Source organism: Balaenoptera acutorostrata, chromosome 1 (genome assembly GCF_949987535.1).
Source record: "Balaenoptera acutorostrata chromosome 1, mBalAcu1.1, whole genome shotgun sequence".
NCBI classification, from domain to species: domain Eukaryota; kingdom Metazoa; phylum Chordata; class Mammalia; order Artiodactyla; family Balaenopteridae; genus Balaenoptera; species Balaenoptera acutorostrata.
The window spans coordinates 9,342,837-9,357,003 of record NC_080064.1 but is presented as its reverse complement, the minus strand read 5'-3'; the positions used below and the strand labels follow the sequence as shown (position 1 = coordinate 9,357,003).

Genomic DNA, 14,167 nt, shown 5'->3' with positions numbered 1-14,167 from the left:
CTCCAGTCATCCTTGCTTTTTCCGTTATGTTGGCTTGGTGGGAGAGGGAGGTGTTGGCACCTGGAGGAGATGTGATAGAAGGCATTCCTGAATGACTTCATCTCTGGGCCTTGCCTCTCAAAATTCCTGTCAAATCAGCTCTACCCTTTAAGGGATGGAAGAAGGGTCAGCATTCCAGAAGTTCCTTGTCATACCCAGACTTTTAATCAGGTGACACTGGAGAATTAGCATCCTAGTGCAGGAGGTTGTGAGAGGGCGGAGAGGGGTCTCAGACGTCTCTTGCTCCTGCCCTACGCTTGTCTTTCTGGCAAGACCCAAGTTGAGGAGAGCGAGTCCTCTTGCGTTGTTGGCTCAGAGCGATCAGAACCACGGACAGCGGTCAGAGCGCCCGGAAGACCCGCCGCCGAGCCAGGTGCGGAGAGTTCCAGGCGGGTGCCGAGTTGCAGGCGGGGAGGCAAGACGCGCTGCGGCGGTGGGGTGTCGGCTGGGCCTGTTCTTTCTCTGAGTCACCCCGTGCGCCCGGCATTTGCGTCAGGCCTCTGATCGCTGGGGTACCCTCTGCCCTCTCCAGGAATGCGGGGGGGGAGGAAAGAGAAAAGAGCCACTCTAAAGCCCCGGGGGTTTTGCAGGAAAGGGGGAAGCGAGAGACAAAGGACCTAGCGGTGTCTACCCAACCCCGCCAACTCCCCCCGCCGCGCGCTCCCGTTCCCGGCCAGGCCCATTTCTATACAAGGCCTGCTCTCCCCGGCCTCCACCCCTCCGCGCGGAGAGGTGCATTCCCCCGCCCTGAGCTCAGCGGGCCGGGCCGGAATGCGCCGATAAATCAGAGATAACCCAGAGGGGCAGGGCCGGCCCGGCTCTCAGGACGGGGGATAAAAGGCCGCGGTTGCCCGAGGACCCAGTAGGTGAGACGTGAACCGGGACCCAGCGCAGCGGCAGCGGCGGCAACCTCTCTCCGCCCCTCCAGCGACATGGACCCGCAGACGACGCTGCCCCGGGCGCCCCTGCTCCTCCTGTGCTTGCACCTGTCGCTGCTAAGCTGTCATTCCCACCCGCTAGGTGGCCCCGGCCCGGCCTCGGAACTGCGCGGGATACAGGTGAGCGCTGCCGAACTGCGTAAACCCGGCTCGCCGGGAGGGCACCGACGACAGCAGCAGCTAACGGGTACCCCCCTACCCCCACCCACAGTCCCAAGAGGTCCCCACCCTCCCTTGGGTATTAGTGATAAGAGAATGAGAAAGCGGCGAGACTGGGTGCGGGGACCCCCGGCCCCAAGGCGGTCGGTTTGCTTCGGCGCCATGGAGGGCGGCTGGGCCCAGGTGCGGCTTCCTGAGGCTCCGCCTCCCCCACCCATCGCAGGAGCTGCTGGGCCGTCTACGAGGCAGGGTGTTGGAGCTGCAGGCCGAGCAGAAGGGCCTGGAGCCCCTCCAGCAGGGCCACGGCCTCGCAGAAGCCTGGGAGACCCGGGCGGCCGCCCCCGCGGGGCTCCTCGGGCCCGGCAGCAGCGTCCTTCAGGCCCTGCGGGGAATGCGGAGCCCCAGGATGATGCGCGACTCCGGCTGCTTTGGGCGGAGGCTGGACCGGATCGGCTCCCTCAGCGGCCTGGGCTGCAATGGTGAGCACCCACCCCCATTCCCACCGCGTGCCGCCTTTCTGGGTTTGATGTCTCTGGGGACCAAACTTTGAGCAAAGGACACCTGGATATCACTCTTTCTTGCTGACAGTCCTCAGGGTCAAGGAGCGCCTTTCTGGAAATATTAAATTTTGACAACATTCATTACCATGCCTGTTGAGTTCCCACCCACCTTCTAACCACCTCCTGCCTCTCTTATTAAAAGGGGCAGAATCACCTTAGGATGTAATTCGGTCATTGCCTGGCAGCCCCTTCTTGGCGCAGAAAGAGTATTAAACATTTTCCTCCTGGTTTCCCCTGAACTGTCTAGAGCTGCAAAGGCAGAGGGCAGGATCACCAGGGTGATGGTAATCCCCAGTTTACAACAGGGAAAGCAAGGTCCAGGGAGATAGATTACTCCAAAGCCTCAAACATCCAGGTGAACTGAAGAGGGGGGAGGCACAGATGGCACGTGGTGAGGGGAAGCTCAGGTCCTGCCTGTCTCCCACCCAAATGTAATCAGCACTTTCTCTCTTCCCCACACAGTGCTGAGGAGGTATTAAGAGAAGTTCCTGGCTGCATCTGATTCTCCCTCAACCCCCTGCTCCCCTTTGAAGCAACTCCTATTTATTTTTACTTATTTATTTATTTATTTGGTTGTTTTATATAAGATGGTTCTTATCTTTGAGCACAAATTTTCCATGATGAAATAAAGTCAATGTTATAGCTTTTTCTTTTGAAGTTGATTTGTCTCCGTGTTCTAAAAAATAATCCATCATTGAAAAACAGTCAAACCCTGTGTTTTCTTGAAGATCCCCAAGATGTCCTAATGGTGGGGCAGGGACACGGCTTCAAGGGCTGGTCAAACAGTTGAGGGAGGGCGGGGGGTGGTGGCTGCTTTTCTTTAAGGGCTTTTCATGCTCTGAAATGTCTCTAAATATCTCAAGCACTTGAGACGCTTCCCAGAAACTACTTTTCAAAGGCTGGCAGTTTCTCCCTGGGAGTTGAATGGGCTCTGATGTATTCCTGTGACATGAGGGTGTGTGTGTCAAGGTATCTGCCCCTTGACAATAGCTTTCCCTCTGCCTGGAATTCTGCCATTAGAGGCACTCTCCCTGTATTTGTTGTTTCCAGAAGCTCTCAGAGATTGGGAGCGCTTTGTGTGTGTGTGTGTGTGTGTGTGTGTGTGTGTGTGTGAGAGAGAGAGAGAGAGAGAGAGAGAGAGAGAGAGAGAGAGAGAAAGAGAGAGAGAGAAAGGGATATGCCAGCTTATTTGCATTCCTGATGGGGGTGAGCACTCCATCTGCCCCAAACCTCAGGTTCAAGTCTTCAATTCCTGATGTCATCCTGGAAAGGAGGCTTCTAAACCCTGAGTTTAATAGCATTTTCATTTCCTGAGCCCATAAGTTTAGAAGTGCCTGAAAGAGGCCCAGCATTTCAGGGTGCCCTTCCTTTGCAGCCCCACGTCTTCACTTCCTCTCTGCCCTAGAGAGAGAAGACCTTTGTTCCAAGGCAGAAAAGGAGACAAGCACTAGAATCCTACTGTGTTGCCTTAATCAGCAGGGAGTCCTGGTAGAGGTCACTGCCCTCTCCTCTCAGGGTCCTCCTTCCCCTGCATCTTGGGTTCCAGGCATCCCAGGTCATGCTGCAGAACTCTCTCCTGCTTTCAGGCTCCCAGGCTTCAGCTCATGCAGTTTCCTTTGCCTAGAATGCCTTTTATGATCCCAGCTCTGCAGAAGGACAGGACTATTATTATCCCCTCTTTTTTTTTTTTTTTTTAAAGAATTTTATTTATTTATGGCTGTGTTGGGTCTTCGTTTCTGTGCGAGGGCTTTCTCTAATTGCGGCAAGTGGGGGCCACTCTTCATCGCGGTGCGTGGGCCTCTCACTATCGCGGCCTCTTTTGTTGTGGAGCACAGGCTCCAGACGCGCAGGCTCAGTAATTGTGGCTCACAGGCCCAGCCGCTCCGCAGCATGTGGGATCCTCCCAAACCAGGGCTCGAACCCGTGTCCCCTGCATTGGCAGGCAGATTCTCAACCACTGCGCCACCAGGGAAGCCCCTATCCCCTCTTTATGGATGAGAAAACTGAGACCCAGAAAAGGGAAGCATCTTACCTGAAAGCATTCAGCTGCTAAGTGCCAACACTGAGATTTGAGCAGATATCCACGTGACTTTCTTATGGCTTTTCTGCTGTTCTCGTCTGATGTTTCTTTGAGTCAGAGGGAAAGAGAAGTGGTGGGTCTTGGTGTTATTTCTCATTTTAACCCAGTGTGCATTAGACATATCTAATGAGATTAAGATTTTGAAAATAAGGTTTTAGGACCAACTTATTTTCCAATAAAACTGTGAGCCATCTTTGCCTAATGTTTTTGACCCAGGGCGGTAATGAGTAATTAGCACAGTTAACATTTATAAAGGCCTCACTATGTACCAGGCCCAGTTCCATGAACTCATATTAGTCCTCGCGACAACTATGCAGGAAGAACTCTTATTATCCTTCATTTTACAGATGGGGAAATCGAGGCACAGAGAGGTCATGTGACTTTCTCAGGGTCCCGCAGTTAGTACGTGGCAGAGCCAGGATTCAAGCCCACGCATGCTGGTCCAGCACCCAGGCCCCTAACCACTGCACAACCCAACAGTTCCCAAGCCAGTGAATTAGGCTTGCTGGTGGGTTGGAAGGCCCCCCTCTTAATGGCATCACTCAGTTCACCATTTGGGACTGCTGCGTATTGGCAAATTTCTCCCCCTGCTCAGGGGATGAAGACAGACCCCCTCCCAGAACGCCCACTCTACAAACCCAGCCAGCACTTCAGAATTCTTCCAGGTAAGTCCAGCTCTTCCATAAATAGGGCTCAGGCAGTGGAGTCTGCATGTATGATACAGATATATAATGTTACTTGAGCCTTTTCCTCAAGCAAAAGTCCAGGAAAGAGGACTCCAAAACAAACTGTGAAGGAAGCAAATATGACTTCTGGAGGATGGGGAGTGGGTGGCCTGATGTACCCAATGAAGTGACATCTCATTGAGCTCCCCCTGTGTTTGGTGTTTGCGGGCAGTGCTGTGGCACATGCCTCATCTATGGATGCCCTTTAGAACCAGCCCTCCCTAACCTGTGACCCTGGCCGCTTCAGACACATCCCCATGTAGCTATAGCCATGGTCTTAACCTCCCTGACTTTCCTATTATCAACCTCATCCTCCAAAGAAGCTGCCAGATTATGTATCTCTGTGGATGCTTGTCAGTGTAATCTACCCAGAAAGACATATTGGTGGACACAGGCCCAAGGATGCCTAGCCCATGGCTTCACAGCTGGAAGGAGCTTCAGTAGAGGGTAGACTGGCTTTGCCGGGTCTCCAGTTTTGAGGTTACTGAAGTCAGGACAGTGTTGGGCCTGAACGCTACATCTCATGTCACTGATTCTGCATTCCCCTCTCCATCCCTCTTGTGGCAGCTTTGACTTCTTTTTTTTTTTTTTTTTTTTTTGGCCACGACGCGCGCCTTTGGGACCTGGGACCTTAGTTCCCCAACCAAGGATCGAACCCAGGCCCTCAGCAGTGAGAGCACAGAGTCCTAACCACTGGACTGCCAAGGAATTCCCAGCTTTGACCCTTCTGAGAATGATTTGTGGCAAGAAAAAAAAATGCATTCTTTCCTCATGCAGAACCAGGTCTAAATAAAGTCATGAACCTGGCCACTTGTCTTTGTTCGTGTTGCAGTTCTCAACCTTTTATCCCTGTCTCTGTAGGATTTTTCATGCAATCAGTGCTTTTCCACTAAGTGGCCCGTTTCTCCCATGGGGTCAGGAGCCAGGCTCTGTACAGCTGCCTGGGCATCCTGGAACATTTCAGCCCTGGGACATTGGCTCCCACTCTTGTGCCCCCAGTATCTTGTCTCTGGCACTGCCAAGTACAGCCCCTGCCCTTGCTGCTTCAGTGCACCCCAGCCCTAATTTCATCCAGCAGCACGGCACTTTCCTGCCCGAGAACTTTCTCTGGCAGCCAGAGTCCACTTCCTGTGGGCAGGCAGGAAGTGCTGGGGAACTGACATGGACCAAAGCAACACTCAACCAACACCGAGGAACGCCCTCGGTTCACAGGTGGCGTGTATCTTTCACCGGTTACTGGATTTCTCTGCGGGGAGTTGGGATTAAGCTGCAACTGCCCACGGTGATCACTAAACTCCTTCTCTCCCTGGTCACTTCCCCACTCTCCTGCCAGTATTTCCTGGGATTATCTCCAAAATAAACTACTTTGCTTGAATACTTGTCTCAGATTCAGGAGAACCCAAACTATGACACTCCCGAATGAGTAAACCTTCTCCCGGGGCTCCACCCTCAATGACTTCAGCCCTTGGAATCTTCCTTGACTCCGTTCTTTGGCTGGACCACCCAGGCAGGTACCATGTCCACTCCTCCTTCCTTCCCTCACCACTCATATTGGCGCACCAGCTTCCTAACTGGCCTCCCTACCCTGGGCTCCCCGACCTAGTTCTTCCTGCATCGGGGGAGAGAGCAGAACCTTCATGCCTTAGCCAGTGGGTGACTCTCCCTCCCTGTGAGGCCCCTAGGGAGGGCAAGGTGCAGGGGTGGGCCCTCATGTATGTCCTTGGGTGGTATGCTGGAGGGGGTGTTGGTGAATCACAGTCATTGTGGATGTAGTTAGTTAAGATGAGGTCATACTCGAGTAGGGTGGGCTCCTATTCCAATATGATTAGTGTCTTTATAAGAAGAAAAGAGAGAAACACAGAGAGGGAAGACGGTCATATGATGACAGAGACAGAGATTGGAGGGATGCATCTACAAGTCAAGGAATGCCAAAGATTGCCGGCAGGTCCCAGAAGCTGCAAGAGACAAGGAAGGATCCTTCCTTACAAGTTGTGGAGGGAGCCTGGCCCTGCTGACACCTTGATTTCAGACTCTAGCTTTCAGAACTGTGAGACAATACACTTCTGTTGTTTTAAGATACCCAGTTTACGGTACTTTGTTACATCAGCCCTAGGGATCTAATGCAGTGCCCTCATCCTTTTCTCTCCTCATAGACTGTTCGAAGGTGCTGGGTTCCACGAAGCTCTCTGGAGATGTGCAGCATGACCAACCAACTGACCAACCAACCACTAAGCTGTTTTTGCAAAGCTGTGACCAGCTTGGTAACATATCACTTTATATTTGCTCTTTCTCTTTCCTTACCTGTGGTGGGCAGCCTCTGAGATGGCCACCAGTGAAGCTCATCTCCTGGTATTCATCCCTTGGTAATCCCCTCCCTCTGAGTATGGGCTGGACCTTATGACTCCCTTCTAATGAACACAGTACAACAGAAGTGATGGGGTACCACATCCAAGATTAGGTTACAAAGAGACGGTGGCTTACATAATGTTTCCCTCTCTACCTAAAGGAAGTCAGCGGCATCTCTATGGAGAAGCCCACGCGGTAAGGAATTGACATCTCCAGCCAACAGTCAGTGTGGACCCGAAGACCTGCCAACAGACACACGAGTGAGCTTGAAAGCAGATCCCCAGCCAAGCCTTGAGATGACTGCAGCTCCGGCCAACATCTTAATTGTAGCCTGTGTGAGCTCCGAACAAGGGGCACCCAGCTAAAGCAGAGCCAGATTCCTGGTCCACAGGAACTATTAGATAATAGATGTATAGTTGCTAAGGTTTGGGGTAATTTGTCACGCAGCAGTTGTTGACTAATGCACTATCTCACTTCCCTTTGCTCCTCACTCTTACTTCCCTTGAACTACAACCCCCATAAAGTTTTAGCAAATCAACTTGTCTTGGGCCTTTTTTTCCTGGGGAACCTGTCCCCAAATTCCAGTCTCAGTGACCTCCATGTTGCACCAGAGAAACAGAACATCATTTTCAAAGTCCAAAGCAATCATTCCTAAATACGCACCAATGTCCTACAAATTTCTCCCTACTGGGGCTTCTGCTTTAGACTATTTAGGTCTAACAGACTTGTCCCATGAATGTGAGGGGTTTTTCACACCAGTTCTGCCCACATGTGGCATTGCTGGGCCCTCATGGCTCCCCAGGGCAGCCCACAGCATCCCCATGGAGAGTCATGAAACCAAACTTGGCTAGAAACTCGAGATACCCCATTCTGGATCCTCCCACCCATCTGCAACCTTTATTCCATCATATGACTAAGACGACTTCTTTCCAGGGATAAGGAAATAAAGCCTTTTGATTTTTCAGCTAGTGGGAGAGGTGGAGGTGGAGGGTGGACCTGGTCTTCTGTGCCTTTTGCTTTTCTTCTCTCTCACTCCCACAGGCTGGCTTCTAAATACCCCATTTAAATATTAACTCCTCTACACATACCCCCCGAAGTGGAGCAGGGGCACGAAAATGAAGAGAAACTGTACGTCAAGGCATTTTCCATTTCAGGGACAAATCAAAGGCTTTAAGAGGGTTGGGCGGTAAGTGTATTTGGGGATTGTCTGTTTTCCCTGGGCCCTGTTAGTGGAGGGGGTGGTGCTGGTCCTATACAAAGTCAGGGCAATAAACCTAAGTATTCTTTTTTTTTTGCCAACCACCTTCCACAAAAAACCAAAAACAATAGAAGCAACTCAACAAATGACACTCGTGCCCCACTCCAGTTTCACGCTGGAAGACGAAACGTAACTTTAATAAAAGGAGCTGGGAAAATTCTGAAATTCTCCTTCTGGAACCTTGGACGGGATCTCCGCTTTTCCTTGGGCCACCAACAGACTTCAGAAGTGGCTCAGGACGCAGGAATGGCATCAGCCTCCAGAGGCCAAGCCGTGGCAGGGGCCACCTGCCATGATGCCCTCCCGGAAGTCTTGCCTGCATCAAAGGTCCGTCTCTAAGGGTATCTGCTCACTGAATCCTCTTTGCTAATAATAACCCTGCCACCCGAGCTACTAAGCTGTGAGCACATTCCAGAGACTCGTCAGGATAGAGCGCTTCTTTGCCCCCAGAGCTCCTACTCAGAATTGCACTCATTTCGGATTTCAAGTTGAGTTTGGCCGACCCAAATCTTTTCTCCTTTAGAATAAAAACCACCCCGAACACCTCTCATGACCCCTGGCCACGTAATGCCCGGATTTCCTGCTCTTTCACTGCGTAACAGCCTCTCTCTCTGATCAGCCAAGGAGTGAGCACAGTTGGGGGAGGGTCCGGCCAGGACAGAGCTGTCATTCCACCCACATTTCCTGAGCTTCTACGGGGTAGATTGAAACATGTTAGGTGTGTAAATAGGTCATGGGACTTGGATGTGGTGCTTTCCTGAGATAGTCCACACACTCGCAGACTTGCCAAGCACGCAAAGCTACAGTCCCAGGGCAGGGGGAAGGCGAGGAGGTGCTCAGAGGCAACCTGAGAGGCTGGGATTAGGGTGGTGTTTAATCAGGAACTGAGACTAAAGGGCTTGTTAAGGAACCTTCGTGCAAAGAAGCAGCAGGATCTGGGAAGTGGGTGGAGAGTACAGGCGTCGGCGTCAGACCTGGGGTCCGAGTCCTGGTTCTGCCGAGTGACTTTGGGCAAGTGACAGATGCTCTCAGTCTCAGTTCTGTCCCTCTGTGAATGGGGACAATACTACCCACCTTCTGGGGCTGGTGATGAAAAGGAAAGAACCCATATAAAGCTCTCAGCACGGTGCCTGGCACATTCCAACCAACCAGTAAGGACAACCGTTGTGAGCATCGTGCAATTATATAGCAATTCACACTTCAAAATACGTTCACATATTAATAGCTCTTATGAGCCTCACAGATGAGAAGAATAAGGCCCCAAAGATGTACGCAATTTGGCTTGTTTGGGGCTGCAATGCAGGGCTCTCATCCCTTCAAGTGTAGTGTTTCCCCCGGATACGTCACATTGAAGAGTGTGGAGCATTGAGTCCAGTGCTTAGTAAGTGGAGGCCACTCATTACATGTGGACAGGCTCGCTGCCTGGTACTTCTCTTTTGGGGGCCAGGAAAATGGCGGCTTCTGTGGCTCATCGCTTGCCTGGCCTTGGAGAAGGACATGGGAGGCATTAAGGGAAATTCCACGGGCCACAGCTGCATCCCACCTCGCTCCATCAGCCAACTTCACCACGGGAGCTTTCCCGGCGAGGTGTGAGGCATTACAAGCTTCAAACCCAGAGTCGGAGAAGCAGCGAGCTTCTGTAAATGAAAATGCTGGCATCCTCTTAGCGCCAGTCTTCCCCAACACCTTGGGGGGAGCCGTGCAGTGAAGGAGGGGGAGCTTTGCAGAGGAATGATTGTGTTCCCAAAGCTTTTCTTGCGTTTCTATTTGGGAGCGGAGTTCTCAGGACATCTGTCACATTTGGTTCTGGCTGACTTAGTACTCTAAAAAATAACTCCCTCTTCACCTGACACTGAGGGTGACAGCCAGGGGTCAGGACAGCCCTGTGGAGGGAGAGGTCTGCCCTCGCCGCCGCCGATGAGTCAGGTATGAGGCCAGCTTGAGCATCCGGACTAATTTGTCCTGAGCTGAGCTGCCGGCTGCCTGCCATTTCCTCCCCTCCCGCCCTTATCTGGAGCCCCTGACAGCTGAGCCGCAAACCAACAGGGGAGCTGGGCGCCGGCCAACCGTCACCCTCTGCTTCCCCACACGGGTCCGGTGGCTGATGAGAAAGAAGCCTGAGGCATCGCTGTGAGATAACCAAGGACACTTTTTTGCTCTTCTCACACCTTTGAAGTGGGAACCTCTTGAGGCCAATCAACAAGAATGTGGTTCCTGCAGCTGAGGGTCCCGGGCTTGTCGGAGCTGCTCAAGGCGGAGGGGCTGTGACGAGCTGGCTGGACTGATAACTTTAAAAGGGCATCTTCTGCTGGCTCCTCACTCAGCTGCTTTATCGCTGCAAGTGACAGAATGGGGAGGGTTCCGTCCCTCCTGTGCTCTCAGAGAGCCAAGGGGCTATAAAAAGAGGAGGCGCAGGGCAGCTGGGAGACGGAGACGGAGGGAGGCCGAGGGTGGGAAAGCAGAGAGGAGAGAGAAGAGGCAGCAAGCACCAGACCGCCCCTTGACCGACGCCAGCATGGGCTCCGCCACCATCGCCGCGAGCTTCCTCCTCTTTCTGGCGTTTCAGCTCCCAGGGCAAACCGGAGCGAACCCCGTGTATGGCTCTGTGTCCAACGCAGACCTGATGGATTTCAAGGTAGGGCCAGGAAAGGGGCACGGTCTGGGATGAGGGGGCTTTGTAACACTGTGCCAGGCAGTGAGACTTCTCCCTTTCCCTGTTTTCCTTTTGTAAAGAACTTGCTGGACCATTTGGAGGACAAGATGCCTTTAGAAGAAGAGGTTGTGCCCCAACAAGTACTAAGTGAGCAGCGTGAGGAAGCTGGGGTCCCTCTCAGCCCCCTTTCTGAGGTGCCTCCCTGGACCGGGGAGGTCAACCCGGCCCAGAGAGATGGGGGTGCCCTTGGGCGGGGCCCCTGGGAATCCTCCGATAGATCTGCCCTCCTGAAGAGCAAGCTGAGGGCACTGCTCGCTGCCCCTCGGAGCCTGCGGAGGTCCAGCTGCTTCGGGGGAAGGATGGACAGGATTGGAGCCCAGAGCGGGCTGGGCTGCAACAGCTTCCGGGTAAGAGGAACTGGGGATGGAAATGGGGTGGGCGGGAAGGAAATGGTGGTTTTGTTGAGGTTCAAACCTTGTGAAAGAATACCACCAGGGGACACCTTCAACAGGAAAGGGAACAGCATAGAAGCTTACTCCCTTTGAAATTTCTGTCCCAACTGGGTAGGTGCCCCACGAGTCTCAGAACCATGATACCATCCTCAGCTACAGTTTGCTGAGAAAATGCTAAGAAGAAAAGAAGTTACTGCCAGGAGCACTGGGAACTTAACACGTTCATGGGGCCAAGTCACCTGCGTACTGCTGATTGGCAGTTCACGTCCCTCGAGGAATTGTCAGATCCCAAAGGATCGAAATTTACCAGGATTGACTTTACTAGCTTCTAATGGGCAATTTGTTTACCAGTTCATGGAACTCAGAGGGTCGTCAAGCTGGAGCAGGGGCTGGGGGGAAGGGAGCACGGTCCTATGAAGCTGACTTTTTCCAGTGGAGGCAGGTCACCAAGCCAAACATGTCTCTGCTCTCTTTGTAGTACCGAAGATAACGGCCAGGGAGGAAAAGGCGGGCCAGACCCCGGGCAGACTTCGAGAGACCCTCATCCCCTGGGATCTCTCACTCAACTTTGTCCTGTCTCGTTGCCATCAAGTTGAGCTGTGACGAGTGTCCTATTCAAGCATCAGCCTCCTGTCAACCTTTCTCACATTTTATGCTAAATGTAGATAAAGTGGTTTAGTTGTGGCTTCTCCACCTCTCCCACCCGTGCGTTAAATTTTAATCACCTGTTACTGACATCGGTTTGAAAATGAATAAACTTCAGCACCACGGACAGAAGCTGAAGGCTTGGTGTGATTTCTTTCATTTCCTGGGGAAGGGAGTTCAGCCTGATAGTCCTTGGCATTTTACCTTTTGTCAAAGAGAATAATGCTCAGTTCTTTTCTTCTTCCTTTTTTTTAAAAAAATTAATTAATTAATTAATTTATTTATTTATTTTTGGCTGTGTTGGGTCTTCGTTTCTGTGCGAGGGCTTTCTCTAGTTGCGGCAAGCGGGGGCCACTCTTCATCGCGGTGCGCGGGCCTCTCACTGTCGCGGCCTCTCTTGTTGCGGAGCACAGGCTCCAGACGCACAGGCTCAGTAGTTGTGGCTCACGGGCCTAGTCACTCCGCGGCATGTGGGGTCTTCCCAGACCAGGGCTCGAACCCGTGTCCCCTGCATTGGCAGGCAGATTCTCAACCACTGCGCCACGAGGGAAGCCCACCTCCTTTTTTAAAAAAATAATAAACTAATAATTAAAAAATAATAAATATTTTGGGGAGCAGTTACAGGTTCACAGCAAAATTGAACAGGAAGTAGAGATTTCCCACATATCCCTGTCCGTCCCACATGCACATCCTCCTCCATTATCAACATCCCTGCCAGAGTGGGACATTTGTTACCATGGATGAACCTACAATGACACATCATGATCACTTAACATCCATAGTTCACATCCAGTTCACTCTTGGTGGTGTCCATTCTATGGGTTTGGACAACTTCGGCTTCCTTTCAGTTCTCCCTCCGTGAGCACGTGTGTGTGTGTGTGTAGGGAGTAGGGTCTCAAACCACAGCTCTCAACATGCTCTCACTCACACTGCAGGCTCACCATGGATCCTGAAAAAGCCCCTGGAGACCAGAAGGGCATTTATCTTTATATTCAGATTTGCTCACATTCAGGGCACTTATTTATTGAAAAGAAAACTTACAAACATCTGGGCTTTTTTTCTGGTTACATCGAACGTAGCTTGTACTCAATATGACACTTTTTGTACACTTAGTGTTTTTTGGTTACTGTTATTATTATTATTTTTTAGAAGCACATATGTAAAATGAGGGCACTAACTTCTCTGACACCTTTTGAGAGGTAGTGCGGCAGCTGAGTGAATTGCACTTTTAATCTGAAGAAGAGTGGGCAGGATCTTTGGGTTTAAAAGCTGAGGAAAGTGAAGAAAGAAATATTTGCTGTGCTGACAAACTTCAAGTTTATGTGCCTTTTGGGCACTAAATTTAAAAATTAGCCATTGGCTTTCCCAAATTCAGGTCCAAGGTGTTTGGACTTGTAGGTTTTACTGAGGGGGGAGCCACTGGAGAAGTTTCTTTGTATCTTTGTATCTGCTTCTGAAAAGGGTGCTGCCCAAAGCAGAAAATACCAGGCCCTGAGTTCACCTACAACATGAAGCAGTGCTCTGACCAATTTTCCCAGCCATTACCCCCTGACACCATGCTCTCCGAATCAGATTCTACGACACTCCTCCGACAACCCTCCACCTTTGCTTCCCCACGCCCTTATTCACGCTGTTCCTTCCACCTAGAATGCCCTTCATCCAGAGCCCTTGAGACCGTTTTGCTCATTTCTCAAGGCTCGTTGAGAATGCCACTTCTTCCCTGAAGCCTTCCCTGATACCACATGCCCAGGACAAATCAAGCTCTTCACTGGCAGCATGTTATAACTATCGTATAGCTATTATCATAGACCACAATTTGTCTTGGTATGCAACTGTGTCTGTGTCCCTGAACTGCAAGCTCCTGGAGGGTCAATGCCCCTTCAGCAGCCCCTGCAGCACGTGGCACATTGGGTGCTCTATAAATGTCGGTCAAATTGTCTTGGTCTGGTACAGAAATTGAGAAAAGAGGAAATAAATTAGCAACTTGCTCCTTGTAGAGGGAAGGGGAGGCCAGGAGTGAACTGATGGTTAGAGAGGGAGGTGGGGAAAGAACACTGAGGTAACCACTTCTCATAAAGATGTTCCTTATGTGGACTCTGAACGCAGAGGGCGGAAAGCCAAGAACAGAGGACTCACAAGGACCAGGAGGGTGGAGAGCAAGGTAGAAGCATATGTCCAAAGCCGGCTCCTGAGGTCCGGCACTGGGGGAGCGGGAGCTGCTGAGAGGAATGGGGACCTGGGCTCACAGCCAAGGTGTCGCAGTGACACAGCGGATGCTCGCCAATGGAATTCACTGAACGTGCCAAATACCC

At 51.7% G+C, this 14,167-nt stretch overlaps 2 protein-coding genes across 2 annotated transcripts; both read left to right on the top strand.

Annotated features, from left to right (window-relative positions):
* The first annotated feature begins 250 nt into the window (after positions 1 to 250).
* NPPB (natriuretic peptide B) lies at positions 251 to 2,343 on the top strand. The gene is made up of 4 exons (XM_007169961.3): positions 251 to 412; positions 630 to 1,097; positions 1,360 to 1,615; positions 2,159 to 2,343. Exons 2-4 carry the CDS (start codon positions 972 to 974, stop codon positions 2,173 to 2,175), a joined length of 399 nt encoding a protein of 132 aa, XP_007170023.2. The 5' UTR covers positions 251 to 412; positions 630 to 971; the 3' UTR covers positions 2,176 to 2,343.
* Positions 2,344 to 10,200: 7,857 nt separating this feature from the next.
* NPPA (natriuretic peptide A) lies at positions 10,201 to 11,973 on the top strand. The gene is made up of 3 exons (XM_007169962.2): positions 10,201 to 10,740; positions 10,839 to 11,165; positions 11,689 to 11,973. The coding sequence occupies exons 1-3, from the start codon at positions 10,621 to 10,623 to the stop codon at positions 11,698 to 11,700; spliced, it is 459 nt and encodes a 152-aa protein (XP_007170024.1). The 5' UTR covers positions 10,201 to 10,620; the 3' UTR covers positions 11,701 to 11,973.
* The last annotated feature ends 2,194 nt before the right edge of the window (positions 11,974 to 14,167 follow it).